Consider the following 18,925-nt stretch of genomic DNA (forward strand, 5'->3'; position numbering starts at 1 on the left):
CGGGCGGCGGGAGGCGGGCAGCGCGCATGCGTCGCGCTCTTGGCGGCTCTTCCGTTACGCGTTCCCTTCCGCGCCGCTCCCTGAGGAAGCGGTGTTTTGCCCGCGTTCAACTTTCTGCCCGTAATAACGGTCCCGCTAGCGGCGAGGGCAGGTAGGGCGAGGAGCGATTGACCCCGTGGGGCTGCAGTGGTTGGGGGCGGCTGCGGTGGAGCGAAGGTTGCGATCCTTTCCCTGGTGAGGCCGCACCTGTCCTGTTGTGCGTGCTGTGTGTAGTGAATGCACCCTGTCTTCCTATGCTGTGGCTTTAGTGATGGGAGTACTTCTCTGCTGTCAAGTGTAAGAGTGCTTATCCTGTATTAAGTGACACTGTGTTTTCCTTTTATGCTCTTGTTAGGTGCATAACAAATACTTGTAATAATTTGCATTAATCGGTGATGTTTTTATAACTGGATTTGTCTTGCCCTTATTTCTTCATGGTTGTTGCTGTGGGCTTTGTTTGTAACTGTGCTTGTACGTTCCGTGCTAGTAAGTTTCATGCTCTTTACTGAATTGATGCTTTTGTATTGCCTTTTGGAATGGCAGTCTGATTATCACTTATATTACTGATGTTCCTGACTTTGTCATCACAAATTTCCATTCTCAGTCCTATATATGGCAATATAGCCATAAATTTAGACTTTGGATTTAAAATATGATGTATGTTGTGTCTAGTCTTTATAGCAAACTTCTGTTAACATTTGTCAATATTATTTGTTGTTGACTTCCCATTAACTTATTTTATGTCTTAAAATGTACTAACGTTTATTTTTGCCAGTTGATGGAATTCATACCGCTGGTCTTTAATATTAATTACAGCATTTAAGACATGTATGTTTTTTCTTCTTTGTAGAGTGGGATTTCAATGGAACAACAGAGTGAACAAAGATCTATCTTCATGTTAGAGTAATGGATAAATTCCAAGAATTTACAAGTAACCCTTTGCTGATATGAGTAACAAAGAGATGGTTCTATAAGAGACTGAAAGTAACACAGTAAAAGGTATGTAACTGTATGATGAAATGTATTTGTTGCTTGCTTTACAAGTATGGTATTAGACTGTGTAACGTAAAAGAACATCAGCTGGGAAGTTTATGGTGTTTCTGTCTTTTGAAACTTCTCCATTACACTTAATAGGAAGAGTTGTATGCTGTTTTTTATCAACTGTGTGCACTAAGACAACGAGGAAATTATTAAGCACTGCTTATGAAAGTCAAGGAATACTCACAGAAGAAATTCAGTAGTCTTTGTAGTGGTGTCACAAATTTTAATGTCTGTGGTGTTTGATGTAATAAATGCTACTGCCTGTGATGCTTGTAAGTATGAGTCTTTTGTCTGTTGAAATCAGGCTAATGTTATACCAGAACATTAAGATGGCTCAGGTAGAAGAACAACAGAATTCTAGGGTTTGGAAGTGACTTCTAGAAATCATCAAGGCCAGCCCCCCCCAGCTAAAGCAGATTCCCTACAGTAGGTGACACGGGAAAATGTGCAGATGGGTCTATCCTGAGCAGGAAAACATTCCAAAATGTTTCCAATTACTCCACATATTTTGGCATCAAAAAACCATGTGGTGGATATCAGTTGAAGCATGGTCAGAACATTTATCAATAGTATGGACTACTATTCCATTGTGTGTTGTCTTTGTAGAAATGTGACCTTTTTTCTTCTATGGCTGAATGTGATCTTGTTTGCCTTCTGTAGTGTTTTCGATCTCTAGATGTTACAAATGTAGTAAGTGTTTTTTGAGGAATAAGAAACACATCCTGTTACAGAAAAGACTACATTTTGACTAGTCTTAATACTTGATGTTTTGGTTATATGTGACTTGAGTTGACTTTGTTACTTTTGCAAGATTCGTTTAGTAGCCACATTAATGCAGTGGGTTATTTCTCAATTTGTAAAGGAAGTATTTGTATATGCATACACGTGTAGGTATGTTCTCAGAGAACTGTAATCCTTCATTAGTAAAATAACAGCATTTTGCTTTCCATGACAAAGACAGAACCTTACAAAGACAGGTATGCTTTCTGCAGAAACTGCATAAATCTAAATTATCCTCTCTTTTGCTTTTTGGTATCTCAGATAGAATCCAAGTTGACCTCTGTTGGTAATCCAGAAACTCAACTTGATTAGAATAATGAAGTTGTTTTTCTTCTTATTATAAAGCCTTTTGCAAAGTAAGCTTAAGCTTAAATTCACTGAGATTTCAGTTCTGAGAATTCACTGAGATTTTAGTTCAATGCAACATTTGCTATGATCTTTATATTTCTTGTGTCAATTTAAATAAATACAGTCTGTGTTGTTATCTGTTGGTGTGTTCTCGTTTAACAGATAACTTTCAATCTTCTGTTACTTTCCTGTTTTCTCAGTACTCATGGGTAAGAGAAAGGAAGAAAGTGTTTCAAAGCCTCCATCCCACAAAAGACAGAGACAAGAACACACAGGTGAACATAGTGATGAGTCCAGTGATGAAGAAAACTCACTGTTTTCAGCTGATAATAGCTGTTTCTCTTTAACATCGGTAAGTTGTTCTAAAAAATCCCCCTAAAAATTGATATATTTTTTAAAAAAAGTAAGCCTGTGGCTTTGGTTGATTTTTTGAAGTAAGTCTTAAATGTAGGATTCAATGGAACCAATACAACAAAATGAAACAATTAGAGTTAATGACTGTATTAGGACTTCTGAATGAGTTCACTCTTTTTTTAGATCATGTATTTTTGGCAGTTCATCATAAAGCAATGTGTAGGTCACTTGAAAAGTAGTGCCTCCTATTTCACAGAATCATAGGATTGTTTGAGTTGGAAGGAGCCCTTAAAGATCATTTAATCAAACTCCTGTGCAGTGAGCAGGGTCACCTACAATTCCATCAGGGTGCTGAGCCCCATCCCTCTGACTTTGAACATCTCCAAGGACAGAGCTTCCTCTACCACTCTTGGCAACTTGTTCCAGTGCTTCACTACCCTTTTGGTAAAAACTTCTTCCTTATATCCATTCTAAATTTCCCATCTTAGTTTGAAACCATTTCCCCCTTGTCCTGTCACAAAAGACCTTGCTAAAGAGTCTGTCCCCTTCTTTGTTATAGCCATCTTTTGAATATTGCAATTCTGTTATCAGATCTACCCAGAGCCTTCTCTTCTCCAGACTGAATATGTGCCATTTTTTGCACATGAAGAGATCCAGTGATACACCTTTGCTTCATCTGCACTTCCATGTCTGATGCCATTTTATCAGATTGCCACTCTGCTGCACAGAACAAAATGTAATGGAATGCTGGCAAGAAGGTTCAACCTCTACTCCCATCCCACCACCATCCACCTCTGACATTATGAAGCAACATAATAAAATAGGAGGCACTGTAGTATAGTATGGTATCCTAGTTTTATGCAATGGATACTACTGAAATTGACAAGTAAAGCAAAAAGACTTTATAGAATTATTGCATTAGGAAAAGTAGAAAGTGTATTTAGAAAAACATGATTTGCTGAAAAAAGCACTGAATGCTTTCATTTCATAGCTGATGCTTGCAAACGAATAACAGAAATGTTTGAAATGCAATGAAGCTTGAAGACGTGAATATTCTTTTCTCTTTTTCTGCAGTAGTTGAATTTCAAGTTTGATGTTAGTCTTTTTAAAAATATTTTCTGAGCTTAAATATATAGCTTTGCATATTATAAGATACTGATGTTGAGTTACAGGGAGATATAAATTGAGATATTACTCTTCATTTTCTTGAACAGTATTCTCTGTTCTGTGTCACTCCTGAAATTTTTTCTTCGTTAGAAAACTTTTTTTCAGAAGCATTGATAATAAAACAAAAATCTGTTGTCAGAAAAGTACTTTGGGAGTTGTACATAAAGTGTTATTTCAATAACAAGAAGTCTTTCTATGGTACTCCTTATTATCTACTCTAATAATTGTCTGTAATGTATGGTCTTAATCTTTGATGTCATAAAAGTTAGAGAGAGAACTGATCAATTTTCACTAACTGTTTTGATCTTGATTGACATAATAACTGTTCTGTAATGAGCAATTTTCATACTATCATGGATGAATGCTGATTTCCTTGTGGTTTGTTACCATTCATGCTATTTATCATAGTCATTTAAATTCTCATTATATTTAAAGTATGTGAAATGTGTTTCATTAAAACACACAAGTGATGTAGTATCTGACGTAATATCTGATTATTTAGACTGTAGGGGAAGCTGGGATAATTGAAAGTATCCAGCTGAGGAACTTCATGTGCCATTCGATGTTGGGGCCTTTTCAGTTTGGATCGAATCTCAATTTTATTATTGGAAACAATGGAAGTAAGTACTAATTGTATCGTTGCTATATGGAAGAACACTTTTGTTGAGACTTTAAAATGTATAATTTCTATTTGAAAAAGAACTGCTAGTTCATCTCTGAATCTTTGGGAACTGTATCATAGAATCACCAAGGTTGGAAAAGACCCACAGAATCCCCCAGTCCAACCATCCACCAGTCGCCATTTGTTCTCACTAAACCATGTCCCTCAACACAAAATCCAAACGTTCCTTGAACACCTCCAGGGTCAGTGATTCCACCACCTCCCTGGGCAGTCCATTCCAGTGCCTGACCACTCTTTCAGAGAAGCAGTATTTCCTAACATTCAACCTGAATCTTCCCTGGTGCAACTTGAAGCTGTTCCCTGTAGTTCTATCACCAGGTACATGAGAGAAGAGGCCGACGCCCCAGCTCACTACAACCTCCCTTCAGGTAGTTGTAGAGAGCAATGAGGTCTCCCCTGAGCCTCGTCTTCTCCAGTCTGAACAATCCCAGCTCCTTCAGCTGCCCCTCATAAGACCTGTGCTCCAAACCCCTCACCAGATTTGTCCTTCTTTGAACTGCTCCAGGGACTCAATGTCTTTCCGGCATTGAGGGGCCCAAAACTGGACACAGTACTGGAGATTTGGCCTCACTAGTGCTGAGTACAGGGGGACAATTACTTCCCTGTTCCTGCTGGCAATACTGCTTCTGATGCAAGCCAGGATGCCATTGGCCTTCTTGGCCACCCAGGCACACTGCTGGCTCGTTCAGCCAAGCATCAATCAATACCCCCAGGTCCATTTCCTCTACGCAGTCTTCCACTCTGCCCTAAGGCTGTAGTGTTACCTGGGGTTGTTGTGGTCAAAGTGCAGGACCCGGCATTTGGTCTGGTTGAGCCTCATTTCATTGGCTGTAGATGGATTCAATTTTATACTTGAGAATCACAGTCTATCCCAGTAGTGCAAAGCTAGTGAAAAGAGTTTTAAATTCGGACATTTATGAAAGGTAATATAAGTAAAACTTTTCATAGCTAAATTATACATAAATTTAAGTTTCACATAGGCATGTATTCATTTTTTAAATACACAGTAGTTATCCAAGTATATGTCAACTTGAAACCGTTCTAGCAGGATGTTGTACTTACCCAAGTTAATTTATTTTGGAGGGAGAATTTCAAAAGTTATACATAGATGTTAAAGAGGGCTTAAAATTTCCCTGGTAATTAACTATGTGTTAACGTATGATGATATGTGTTGGTTTCTTTTGTATTATATGTGTTTTCTGTGTGCTTTTAAGAAAAGGAATTTTCTTTCTTCTTGAGATAGAACATCTCATTGAACACCAATTAATGAGGAGAGCAGCAGAAGTTTGGCTCAGCATGTTTTCTGGGGGAGAAACTTGGAAATGCCTGATTTAAGATATTCTTTCCTAGATTTGTGGCTGTTTTATATATCTGACAAGCTGAGATGCAATTGCTTCAATATGTAAGCAGTTGGCAACTTTAGTACAAATGAACTGAAGATGAAGACACAGTAACTTTCGTTTTTTTCTGTTTCTTGTTTTTTGTTTGAAGAAAAAAAAAAACCTTCAGTGCTTCTGTTACAGGTGGAAAAAGTTCTGTTTTAACTGCGCTGATTGTTGGACTTGGAGGAAAAGCCACTGCTACTAATAGAGGTTCCTCATTAAAATTGTTTGTAAAAAGTGGAGAGACGTAAGTATAACTTCCTTAGTTTTAAGGTGGAATATGTTTTGAGACTGATTCAGGTTAGTTGCTCAGTATTCTGGCAACTTAATTCTTCTCTGATCTCCTACTAGGTCTAACAGATAAAAATAAAAATCAAAATGCTGAAAGGGCCACGTTAAAAATAAATGGAAATGTACCAGTAGCATGCTGTTCGCCAATGCACATATAGGATACTGCTTAAGTTAGTTCTCATGTATTAGATGTACTGGAATATCCTACAGACAGATTGAAGAGTTCATTTAGAAAGTTCACCAGAAATGAATCATTACTGTTCTGTGAGCACGAGTTTAATTCTTTCTGTCTTTCTAGTGACATGAGTGTATGCGCAGTGCAAAGACCTTGACACATGGGGGGATTATTTAATGTGTAGGATGTGAATTAATGTCTGCTGCAAGAGTGGGGATAGTGTGTTTAGGGGAACCAGAAAAAAAGATGAGGTTTAAAACCTTGTCTTTACATAAAGCTGCAACTTGAAGCCCCAGACTTTTCCTTTCAGAAATATCTGGAGTAAAATTGCTTCAGTACCTGCCTTGTGTAGTAACATTTCAGCATTCCCATTAGAAACAGAATATCTGAATTCAGAATTGAAACCATATTCCTTCTTTTCCAAAAAGAAAAACAAACACTTTAGTATACTTTAGTACACTTTAGTAGTGAACTATAGGTTACTTTGTTCAGGGATGGCTATACGAGCCAAGCAATTTGTAAGCTTATAAGCCAGCCTGGACATAAGGGAACAACCAGAAAGGAGCTTGATAATGCAACTTGAAGATGAAGGTACTGAGGTATGAAGGAAAAGTGGGAGAGTCTGTACATTTGCTTTTTGCTCATGACTTACCTGAAGTTGCAAACAAAACAGTGTGATGATCTTTCTGTCCAGTTGTCTTCAATGCTGTTTTGGCTTTGATATCATCAGTGTGTTTTGTTCCAATCTGTACTATGAATGACTTTTTGTAGAAAATTATTAAGTTCTGATTTTTTTTCTTTTTTAATTTATAACTCATTTCAGCTATTTGTGGATGCTTGTGTGTTTACTCTTTGTTTGTTTGTTTGTTTTTTTCCTTTAGTTCTGCAGATATCTCAGTAACACTGCAAAACCAAGGCAGAGATGCATTTAAACCAGAACTGTATGGTGACTCTATTATTGTGAATACGCACATTAATCTGGAAGGGAGCAGAACATACAGACTGAAAAGCAAATCTGGTTGGTGATAGTTTGTTTTGCCCTCAATCTTTAAATGCTTTAATGGTTTAATTACTTTAAATGAATTTTCTTAGAAGGTTAACTTTTCTGTATCTGTGTTGGCATGTTAGACTGCAGTATGCTGGCATGTCACAGCAGTTACTTTTCTCTCTCAAACACTCTTCCTCTCCCCATTAGGTGCTGTGATTTCTTCAAAAAAGGAGGAACTCTTAGGAATGCTGGATCACTTTAATATACAGGTAATTATTAGTGTTTCAATTCTGTTTAATTTAAGACATTAGCTTGTGATGTTTCATTTTTCTAAATGAGAGAAGTTTGCCTTTTCCTCGTTATGATCACTTACAGTGGCAAGAGAGCATTAAAATTTAATATACCTTGTACAGTGCTGGATAAGACCTTATTCCGTGCAGGTCAGTGTTCACTGTCATCTACAAGCTTGGTATATCCTGTCAATGAAAGATAGCACTGGTAGACTTCGTTCATATGCAAAGCTTTTTTGTTTTTTTTTTAATCACCTGCTGATTCTTTCAGTTTTTGCTGTTCTGTCAGTTTTTTGTTTTTCCTTATTTTTTTTTTCTACTTAAGTGATTAATGAAAAATCAGTTACTTTATACTTGATGTGCACTATTCAAAATAGTGCACCTGTCAAACAGTATAAACTTCTGTTACTGTGTAATGATTTTATTGTGGAAACTTGTGTAAGAATATATTGGGCAATTCTTTGAGTTGAATGTGGTAGTTTGGGCAGTTGATGAAAGAAGAATTAAACGTTGTTGCACAAAATTCCCAATTCAGGACTTGTTAAGTCAATAAAACTTCTCTGAAGTCACTGATTCTTGTGAAAACAATTCCTTAGATGCCTTTATTGTGTTGCAGTGTTGTGTTTGGAGTGTCTGTGTGTGTGTGTGTGTGTGTGTGTGTGTGTGTGTGTGTGTCCCTTTCAGGGATGTGAGATTATAAGTCTTTTTTTCCCTAAAATATAAATGAAGTAACATATCCAATATTACAGGTAGAAAATCCTGTGTCTGTTTTAACCCAAGAGATGAGTAAGCTCTTCTTACAGTCTAAAAATGAGGGTGACAAGTATAAGGTAAGAAAAATCATGTAACACTTTGATTAAATAATAAATGGTAACTTTCAGAATTGGTCAGTTGGTTTCAAGTAATTATTTAAAAAATGCAGCCCAGTGAAACAAGCAAACAAAACATTTGAATCCAGAATATTGATTTCAAATTTGTAGAGGCGTTATTAAGGGGTAGGAAAAGAAAAATCATATTCAGAAATCTAAATTTTAAATATCTAATTGGAGCAATTATACACTTTGCAAAAGATGATCATTGTGGTCCTCTTCAACTCAGGCCATTGTATGATTCTATGATTTTTCTATGATAATTATTTTAAGTTCATTTAGGTATGCTGCTGAATCTGACATCTGCATTTTTCTTAATCCCCTGTTAGTTTTTCATGAAGGCAACTCAGTTGGAACAAATGAAAGAAGATTATTCGTATATCATGAAAACTAAAGAAAATACACGTCTTCAGATAGAACAAGGAGTAGAGGTATATTAAAATTACAATCATTGTTAGTACTGTTTTGAGCACTGAAATAATTAGCAGTTGAACTGCTAAGCTCCAAAACGTACCTTTCCAATGTCTCATTGCATTGTAGCTTTATGTACTCACAGTGGAACTTTTTGGTTTTTTTTTTAAAGCGTCTGAAAGAGCTTAAGCGAATTTACTGTGAAGAAAAGGAGCGCTATGAAAGCATTGAGTGTGTGAACGAAATGCAGAAACGTCTTGAAGAGCTGAAACATAAAATGGCCTGGGCAGTGGTAAATTTCTTGATAAAGTGTTTCCTCAAGAGAAGCTTACTTTAAATTATTTCTGAATTACTGCAGACATTCTGATATATGCTGATATTTAGGTGGCTGAGATGGAGAGAGAAATACAACCGATCAGAGAAGGCATCAAAGCTGAAGAAGGAAATACAGAAAAGTTTGATCAGAAGCTGGAAGAATGTCAGGTACACAAAAGGTTTTAAACTGTATGTTAATTTCCAGCTTCCTCGGCTCAGGGATAGAAATAGTATTTAAATTGGATGCTCCTTTAACTTTAAGATGCTGAAGCTGGCCATCTTGGCTTTTTACAAGATGCTGCAACCTTACAAATAGCAGTGGTTACCATTTACACACTTATTTGGCCATCTAAAGCGTAACAGTAACACTTGCATTCCACGTTTCATTGGACAAAAATAATAAGATGCTTAGTTTTCTGCTGGTTGTTAGGGGTACATGTGTGTATTGCTTTCACGCTGATAGCTTTCATTTAGGTAAAGGTTATGTTGTGTTGACTGGGAATTTAGGATGGCTAATATTGCTTGTTGCAGCAAATGGCAATTTAAACTGTTTCATGGTTGAGAGTCCTTCCTTACTCAATATTTATTTCTATAACAGTAGAGTGTCGTGATGCAAAGAGATACTTGGAAATAAAACATTATTTGGATAGTACTTAAGTCTTCTGGAGGTAACAGGAAAGAATAATAAAAGACAAACATTCAGAGTTATGTATAAAACATAATTTGCAGAAAAATTCTATACAATGTTATTTTAAACTTTTTAGCCTCTTAAAACTCCTCCAAATTTTCTGAATTGGCACTCGCTTTTCACTGAAATTTTTAATATGCAAAAAATTAGAAGTACATATTTTTGCAATTCAAGTGTTTTTACTTTATGGCCATACACATCTATCTGTGTGGTACTGAGGAAACTTCGTCTGGATGGTGGTCTCATCTCTTTTCATGGCAGTGCACTTGGCCTTACTGCAGAAGTAGTCTCATATTTTAGTAAAACCTGAGTAAGAAAAGAAGGTTTGATAGTTCATTGGTTTCCGGAGTGTGCTCCTATGTTTATTTTCCTCTTTGCATATCTGTAGTGTCAATTACATATAAGACATGTCAGCAAATGGATTCTTTTCAGTGGTATTTCTTCTATAGCATGAAGAGATTCTGATGATTTTTTTTTTTTCCATTTCTACACAAATGTCATTCTCTTGTTGCCCTAAAGATAAAAGTAAATGAAGCAGAAGAAAAGTGCAAAGCAATACAAGAGCAGTTGATAACAGTAAATAGTGAAGCTGAAGCCCTGCATACTCAATGTATGTCTTCAAAAGCCGAAGTTCAGACAAGAAGAAAAGCAGTCAATGAAGCTGAGGTAGGCAAAGGAACTTATTTAAAACCTTGATCCTGTCCATGCTCTACCCGTATGTACTTCTTTGTCTGTGTCTAGGCTTTATGAATGTTGTATAGCTCAGTGTAGTTTAAAATAGGTCTAATTTCTGGCTTGACTGGCAAGCAGCTTCTGTTCGCAGTCACAGAGTTTATATCTTTACACAGGTGTTAAGAAATGCACAGCTTAAGTCAGCACTAATAAGATTCAAATGGGTGAAATGGAAGGAATAACAAAGTTAAATTAAAGTTCTTCTTGTCTCAAGTATTGATAATTGTTTGTTGTACAGATGCAGTTCAGTGTTTACTTCCTCAAAATTGTAATTGTGTTGAAATTACTCTGCCATTAAACTAATATGCCCTATTTCCTTCACAGGTGCTTTATAATCGTGTCAGAACTGAGCTGAAACGTCTGGCAAAAGATGATGAACAGCTACATAACCGAATTGAGGAAATGAAAAAGAGGTAAATACTCATACTGTGATGTTGTGTTGTTGGTGGATAGATATGTACAGAGTGAGTTCTTCTGAGTAATGGGAAAATCTACAGCAAGAGAAAAAAATTGTTTAAACTTTCACAGGCTCCACTCAAATATTTAAACATCTCTACTTTGTATAACGAGGTTTCCATTGGATGATGATGAGGCAATTGGGCAGGAAAAAAAAGGCTTTTCTTTTTCCTGATGACATTTTCTAGCTTACACAGTGTTGCAATATAATTAATCATTAAATCAAATGTAGTAGGAATGCAACCAGGAGAGAGTTATGTATGAAATAAATCACTGGTACCTGTTTTGTAGATATTATAAATGCTCTGAATCTTAAATATAATTTTTTGATACATAGATCTTATATATGTTGCATGTAAATAAAGTCTGTGTCACAAATCATCATTCTCTTTTCAAATACTGAAGTATGATGACTTTTCTAGTGCTTATCAGGCTTCAGAGCCTGAAAGGCTGGAAAAACAAAGGAAAATCACACAGTTAAAGGAGAAGTTGAAGGCACTTCATGATGAAGAAATAATGATTGGCCAACAGATGCATCAGTTTCAGCAAGCTATTTATAAGCATAAAGAAGAATTTGCTAAGCTTAAGTAAGTTAGTTTTTGAACATAACTATTTTTCTTCATATTGTTGAGATCTCTTAAGTACCTGCAATTCTTTGTGTTCTTGACATGTTAGGCTCCAGTTTCTGTATTTGTTTCCCCCACCTACTTCCTTCCTTAGTTATCATAGGACTTGCTAAACTTTTCTTTGGCAAAATATGACTGAAGCTAGAAAATTTTGGAGAGTTAACAAAACTGTACAGGATAGTTATTATGTCGTATCTAAGTACAAATTTATAGACTTTGAACCGTTTGCTTTAGATGTCTATTTACCCATGATTGAACTAGAAAAACAACGTGTTCCTAGGTTTAGATTTGGGAACCTGAACTTTTGTACAATGGTCACCTGAGAGCTTTGTGGTGATGTTGGTATTTATTGTTCTAAGAGCTTTGGGAATTTGGGAAACACATGCTATAAATTTTCAGTTTGTTAGATGTCTTTATTTGTATTAAAAAATCATGTTAGAATACTCTCCTGCTATTATGCTTTTTTTCTTCAGTTAAATGTTAGTGAAATTGTACTGCTTGATATTTTTGGAAACATTTCTGTTCATCTGCTTTGATGGCATTTGTACCTTCATTTGTGACTTCTGTTTCTACCTCTCACCGTGGTTAGGAAGAAAAGTAATGTAAAACTGTGTGGCAAAGTAGCATTTTCTTGTGTGGGGTTCTTTTCATTTTTTGTTTCATGTTCTTTGAAGCTCTAAAAATAGTTGCAAGTGTGTAGCTCACTGTACATTGAAATACTGAAGTCCTGACATGCTGTCCTATTATATTAGTTTTTGAAAAATAAGATAACTATATCTGTGAAATCAAGGCTGTTCTTCTACTGGAAAAAAAATATCTCTTCTCTTAGGAGAGAAGACTCTGATGTGAGACAAGACTTGGATGCTAAACAGAAGCACCTGAGAGAGCTGAGAGATAGTAAAACAAATGCCTTCAAAAGATTTGGACAGCATATGCCATCATTGCTTGAAGAAGTTGAAATAGCCTTCAGGCAAGGGCAATTTAAACACAAACCTGTTGGACCTTTAGGTAAGAATGACAGCTTTTCAGCTTTTCCAAGACAATTTTTGGGCTTTTTCTTTGTGAGTTTTATTGAAGAGCTGATAACGTCAACAGTGAACTTCAGAAAATCTGTTGTTTGTGAAGCTTCAGATGTATCTTTAGTCTGGGAAATACAGAGGGAAGTTCTGTACATGGGTGCCATTGTATACTAAAAGACTATACCATAGCTAAGATTTCAGTGCAAATAGCTGAGCTTCCTTCTGTGTTGCAAGTATCCTCTGCATGCTGCATAGATCTTGTGTAGAGTATTACTTCAGCGAGATGATAGGCTTTATGTCTCACATCTCCCTTCTGTGCTCCAGTTGACTGTAGCTTGGTGAAAGCACTGTCCTAACGTCAGATAGGTTTTTTACTTAAAATATACAGTGACTGCCTGGTGGTGTTGTCATGCTTGAGATGTTTTGCATGGAGCAGCTTAGAAAAAACTTTTTGGGAAAGTTTGATTTCATTTATGTTGTCAGAGATATTCAAAGCTGGGGTCTCGAGCCCCCAGTACAAGAAAGACAGGGAGCTGTTGGAGAGGGTTCAGGGGGTGACAAAGATGATCAGAGGGGCTGGAGCACCTCCCCTATGAGGACAGGCTGAGGGAGCTGGGCTTGTTCAGCCTGAAGAAAAGAAGGCTGCGGGGTGACCTCATTGCAGCCTATGAACAGGAGGGGAGCCAACTCTTTGAAAGGGTAGATAATAGCAGGACAAGGGGAAACGGTTTTAAGTTGAAGAAGGGTAGACTCAGGTTGGATATGAGGGAGAAGTTCTTTACTATGACAGTGGTGAGGTGCTGGAACAGGCTGCCCAGAGAGGTTGTGGATGCCCCGTCCCTGGAGGTGTTCAAAGCCAGATTGGATGGGGCCAGGGGCAGCCTGGTCTGGTACTAAATGGGGAGGTTGGTGGCCCTGCATGTGGCAGGGGGGTTGGGGATTCATGATCCTTGAGGTCCCTTCCAACCCTGTGATTCTGTGAGGCTGACAAGCAGGGACGTTGGAGCTTGAGGATCCTTGAGGTCCCTTCCAACCTAAACCATTCTATGATTCAAAGCTCTGTTCAGTTTGTAAGTGGCAGTAAGGGCTTCAGCGTGTTCTAGAGGTAAATGCAAAGACAGGATGCTTAATTAATGGGAGTACCAGGCGCTTACTGCAGAGTGAGGATGTGTGAACACAGTACTACCAAAAGGTGATATACAATGGGAATCCTCACCATAGTTTGATTTGCAGTGTAGCTGTTCCTCTGCCTTTAGCCTTAAAGCGTGAAATTGTTAGCAAGTGATCTTTGCCCTGATTTGCTCTTCCTTTTCTGCTGTCAGATATGTGCCACAATGGAATTAACAGTGACCTAGAATTTTTAGGGGGAGGGAAAAAAAAAGCAGTAAGCCTATATACGTAGGTTTCCCTAGGAAGAGATATTGTCTGTATTTTCAGGGGTAGTTTGTCTGTTTTGCTATTTTCTTTAGTTAAAGTTTGCTTTTATTTTGGTTTTCTTTTTCTTTCTTTTAACAGAGATTTATTTCAGACTCTCTAAAAAAAAAAAAGGAAAAAACAAACAAACAAACCTGAAGTGATAAAAGTGCACTGCTTAAATATGTTATAGACAAAAGCTAAAGCTTTGTCTTTTATGTTTGTTTAGGTGCTTTCATTCATCCAAAAGATCCTGAACTATCTCTGGCTATTGAGGCTTGTTTAAAGACCTTAGTTCAGGCATTTTGCTGCGATAATCATAGTGATGAAAGAATTCTTCAGCAACTGATGTCAAAATATTATCCACGTGGAGCTAGACCTTCAATAATTGTAAATAAATTTCATGATAAGATTTATGATGTTAGACACAGGTAAGTTGTGATTGGAGTGTTGCTACGTAGCTACAGTGATTCAAATTATTAAGAGTTGAAAGGAACTATTTGTAATACAATTTAAAGAATCTTGTGTAAGTTTTATGCATGGTTGTTTTTTCTTCTTTTCTTTAGTGCAGTTCATCATCCAGAGTTCCCATCAGTTCTCACAGCGTTGGAAATAGATGGTGCAGCGGTTGCTAACTGTTTGATCAATGTGAGGAGTATAGAAAAAGTCCTGCTAATTAAAGTAAGGCTCTCCACTCCCTACAGGCCTTTAAAGAAAGGCATTATCTCTTTGTGTAGTAAATGTAGGACCTTCTCTGGTTTTTGCTTATCACAAACACTGAGATAGAGAATTCTTCCATCCCTGAAAGGCTGAGGGATTTGAACTAGTTGGACTTTAAGGTCCCTTCCAACCCAGTCATTCTATGATTCTATGAAGCATAACTTCCAGACTCATTGAGAAGAGGTGAGGTCTCTGGCTCACTGGACCCAAACTGCAACAATTATCAGTGTTTTAATGCAGTACACAGATGTGCATTTCTCCTGGCAGGCCTTCCATAAAGGCACTCATGACACATAATATGCTGTCCATATCCCACTTTGAACACCATTTTCTGCTTAGACAATGACCATCAGGGCCCTAAATATGGGCCTTATTTAAGAATCAGTAAGATTAGAGCTTTTACTCTTGTTATTTCCTCACTCTTCCTTCACTGTCTCACCACATCACTGTGCTCATAGGTCTTGATTTCTCTCTCAGAGATTGCTTCTGGTCAGTCAAAAAATCATGCTGATTTCTGCTATGTGGCTGCTTGGGATGTCTCTGTCCAACATCCCTGGGTATTCCTTGGCATTTTTCTCTACAGAGCTCTCCCTGTTTCTTTCCAGGGTTGTCCCAGTTTATTCTGAGAATGCACATCACCTTTCTGGGCCCCTAATTTATCTGTTTTTCCAGTCTAAAATGTGTACCTGTGATCAGCCTCCGAATTGTTGTCTCTTTACTACTTGTCAGATAAAGGATGTGTCAGTTTTCCGTAGTCCATGTGTTACCAAAACTTGTAGTCACCACTTCCACTTAAACCTAGCAAGTAGCAGGCTTGTGCTTGAGAATTCCAAATCTTTTTGACATTCGCCCACTCATGTCTATGCGAAATCATTTTCCATCTGATTGTGTTTCCATCTGGTCCTTTTAAGACCTAACTGAACAATTTCAACTGAATCTGAAAAAAATTGAAAAAAGTGTGGTGTAGAGGAAGTAATACTTCAGCATGTATGAGTGTATAAATAGTAATTTCCTCAGACAAAGACACTTGTGACCATTTAATCTGACAGTGACAATTGTTTTTACCAGCAGATTTCCCAATCTTTAATTTAATTTTGTTTGATGTACTTAGCAGATCTCTTTAAAACATTATTTCCTCGGTGTGTATTCCACTTCTGATAATTAAATATATTTAGCGTGTAGTGACCTTTTGATTATTGATTTATTATTTTTTTTTCCCTCCCATGGCAAATTACAAGGGACTGATCAGACTACATAATTTACAGTTTAGAAACTGGCAGCTAAACTAAGTGGATTGTTTTTGAGGACATGGATTGTTTTGAGAACGTGAACATCTTACTCAATGGAGAAAAGCAGATTGTGACATTAGAGACTTTTTCAAATTATTCTTCAATTTCTGCATTTCTTGTTTTTCATTAGTGAGAACTGCTAGATCTGTTTTAAATTGATTTCTGTAATTGTGGTGAATTTTCTATAGGTATGATGAGGCAATTTTGTTTTTCAGAGTAGCTATAAAGCTCGTGAAGTAATGCAGTCTAACAATCCTCCAAAAAATTGTAGAGAAGCTTTCACTGCTGAAGGTGATCAAGTATTTAACAGACGATATTATTCTTCTGATTACCTCAGACCCAAGTATCTAAGCAAAGATGTTGAAGCAGAAATAAGGTTAGCAACTTGCAATGTTGTTTTTGTTTTTTAAAATACCCATACATGTATTTATTGATCTGAATGATGGAATTTTGTATTTGTCTGTTTGGATGTGTGTACATCAGAGACACCCACCTCCCAATAGTCTCCTTTCTCCCCCACTCTGAGGTTCACGTATCATTTTTCAGAATGGAGAATTCTGGAAAACTTCTCTTTCAGTGCCTTTACCATGAAAAAAAAAAATTAGTAGTTCATCTTTGAAATCTGGTTGGATTTTTAAAATCTTGAATTCTCACCCAGTAAATTGAGGACATTGAAATACCAAATGTGACCCAAAGTAATGAAACATTCATGAGGAATGGGGTATGTGAAACTTATTAAATTCTGATTCTGGAATGAGACATAATCAGTCCAATCCATTTTATGCATCCTTAACAATAGTTAAGAAATTGAACGCTTAAACACAAAGATTATGGGTGTCATTTGTTTGTTTGAGCTGTGACATTAGTAAAATTTTGCCTTCCTTTTCTAGGGATCAAGGACTCTAGCAGAGCTTAGTTATCAATAGATAGTAATAATATAAAATATAATAATAATAATAAAAAATATAGGTTTTATTTTGCATTTCAAATAGGTTTACCACATGCTGAAAGAACTCATGGAAGTCTCTGATATCTTTAATAGAAAGAAAAGTATGAGAATGTATGGAATATTTTTTCATATTGTTTTCTCTATTGTTGGAAGTAGGTTTTTCCTAGTCAAAGCATTTCTCTCAAGAAATATTCCTGTAAGTAATTCTGCAGTTTAGTTCAGATATTTGGCCTGTTTGCTACAGTTGCTAACAAGAGTTACCAGTGGTTCAAATTATATCAATACTTTGTTCACCTGGAACTAAACAACCATTATCTGGTAGTTATCAACTGTGAGCTCTACTGCAGAGGTTTGGTATTTTTTTTTTACTGATCAGTAATTCACTGATCACAAACCTAAGATATTTTTTGTGATATTTTTCTATGCTTTGCTTTGTCACACATTTATCTGTGGTTGTGTGTATATATAATAATATCCCAGTGTCACTTTTTTTTTTCTTTTTTTTGGTAAAGTCTCTTGGAGAATGAAATTGCAAGCCGGAAAGCACAGCTGGCAGCATCTCAGCAACGTTTGTCTTCCACTGAAAAGGAAATTGAGCAGAATGAAAGTCATCTTCATCATCATCGACAGCATCAAAAAGAACTACAGGTAAACATAGGCACAGTGTTCCTTTTTAGATTCTGCTCAGTCTTTTCCTGTTTCACTTTGACTTTCCCTTTGAGCAGATGATAATTTTGAGTATTTATGCTTACCCTTGCTTTGGCATTTGTGTGAAAACACAGAAGATTTTATATGCTAGCAACTATAGAATACTTTCATCATTTAGGATGATGGAAGTTTTGGCAATATTGTTGTTGTTCTTTATGGTGTTCTTGTTTCATTTTGTTTTTTCACTGTTATGCTAAAGCTCATAAATAAAATCTCTGCTGCTATTTTGGGACATAAGTGGAAAATTGTTGCAGTGTTTAGTAGAGGCTTCTTTCTGCTATGTTCCCCTTCTGTATTTCTGTTGAGCATTGCCTTTTTGTTCCCAGAATATTGCTTATTTTCCTGTCTTTCATTTATATTCTTGATCTATTTTAGTATGTTGAATATTCCACACTTTAAAGTTTTGTTTAATAAAAAAGATAAATTAAACCATTTTACAATTTATATATTAGTACTTGTTTTCTGCAAGACTTCCCATGCAAGTGGGTATGATAGATATCTATGGTAACTAATGATGTTATTACTGTTAGGAAATATAAGATGATATATACCAATCAAGGTTATATTCAGCAAATCACCAATAAGAACCAGCACACAAATGGCACATGAATTTGTATTAAATGAATATAAAATATTTTTCATTCAGATTTCACGTTGAATGGAAACATGGTTATAATTTAATGATTTAAAGTGCATATTATTTTCACATTAAGTTCTGCCTTATAGAAATGGATTCCATAGGTAAGCAGGAAGAATTCTGTCTCTCATAGCCACTGATGAAGCTATAAGTTGAAACGTATTTCTTTCTATGTAGATTTCAGTGAATGAACGGCTTTTCTTTTTTAGGTAAGCTTAATATTATTTACTTTTTGTCTAGATAAAAATGCGACGAACAGCTGCAGAAATAGCAGACCTCGAGAATGTTGATGAAATCCAGTATATGGACATCCGTGTATTAGTAAGGAAAGATTACCCAATTTTAACTAATAAGTTTGTGGGATGTTGGTAATGATTGACAATTAGGAACAAGCAGGCACCCTAGATACCCTACATTCAGGGTGCAAGTTGGATAAACAGCAAAGAATTGTATACTTTACAGAAAGTCTACAGATATGTCAGCGGTATTATTTTATTTCTGATGGATGTTTGTTTTGTGGTTTTTTTTGTGGGGTTTTTTTTCCTACTTTTCCTCC

At 36.5% G+C, this 18,925-nt stretch overlaps 1 protein-coding gene across 3 annotated transcripts in view; it reads left to right on the forward strand.

Annotated features, from left to right (window-relative positions):
• Nucleotides 1–39: 39 nt before the first annotated feature.
• Nucleotides 40–18,925, forward strand: part of SMC6 (structural maintenance of chromosomes 6) — a 30,374-nt gene continuing 11,488 nt past the window's right edge. Inside the window, exons 1-20 of one of the 3 annotated variants that reach the window (XM_048938345.1) lie at nt 40–151; nt 890–1,038; nt 2,409–2,560; nt 4,232–4,349; nt 5,935–6,040; nt 7,141–7,277; nt 7,455–7,516; nt 8,287–8,367; nt 8,736–8,837; nt 8,990–9,109; nt 9,202–9,300; nt 10,340–10,486; nt 10,877–10,965; nt 11,431–11,595; nt 12,464–12,642; nt 14,296–14,497; nt 14,633–14,747; nt 16,291–16,451; nt 17,537–17,672; nt 18,610–18,690. In XM_048938345.1, the coding sequence (XP_048794302.1) occupies nt 2,414–2,560; nt 4,232–4,349; nt 5,935–6,040; nt 7,141–7,277; nt 7,455–7,516; nt 8,287–8,367; nt 8,736–8,837; nt 8,990–9,109; nt 9,202–9,300; nt 10,340–10,486; nt 10,877–10,965; nt 11,431–11,595; nt 12,464–12,642; nt 14,296–14,497; nt 14,633–14,747; nt 16,291–16,451; nt 17,537–17,672; nt 18,610–18,690 (2,247 nt within the window). In that variant the 5' untranslated portion in view covers nt 40–151; nt 890–1,038; nt 2,409–2,413. Of the gene's footprint in view, nt 337–889; nt 1,039–2,408; nt 2,561–4,231; nt 4,350–5,934; nt 6,041–7,140; nt 7,278–7,454; nt 7,517–8,286; nt 8,368–8,735; nt 8,838–8,989; nt 9,110–9,201; nt 9,301–10,339; nt 10,487–10,876; nt 10,966–11,430; nt 11,596–12,463; nt 12,643–14,295; nt 14,498–14,632; nt 14,748–16,290; nt 16,452–17,536; nt 17,673–18,609; nt 18,691–18,925 lie in introns of all 3 variants that reach the window. The other 2 variants (XM_048938344.1, XM_048938346.1) reach the window with 2 other exon arrangements.

Source organism: Lagopus muta, chromosome 2, assembly GCF_023343835.1.
Source record: "Lagopus muta isolate bLagMut1 chromosome 2, bLagMut1 primary, whole genome shotgun sequence".
Taxonomy (NCBI): Eukaryota; Metazoa; Chordata; class Aves; order Galliformes; family Phasianidae; genus Lagopus; species Lagopus muta.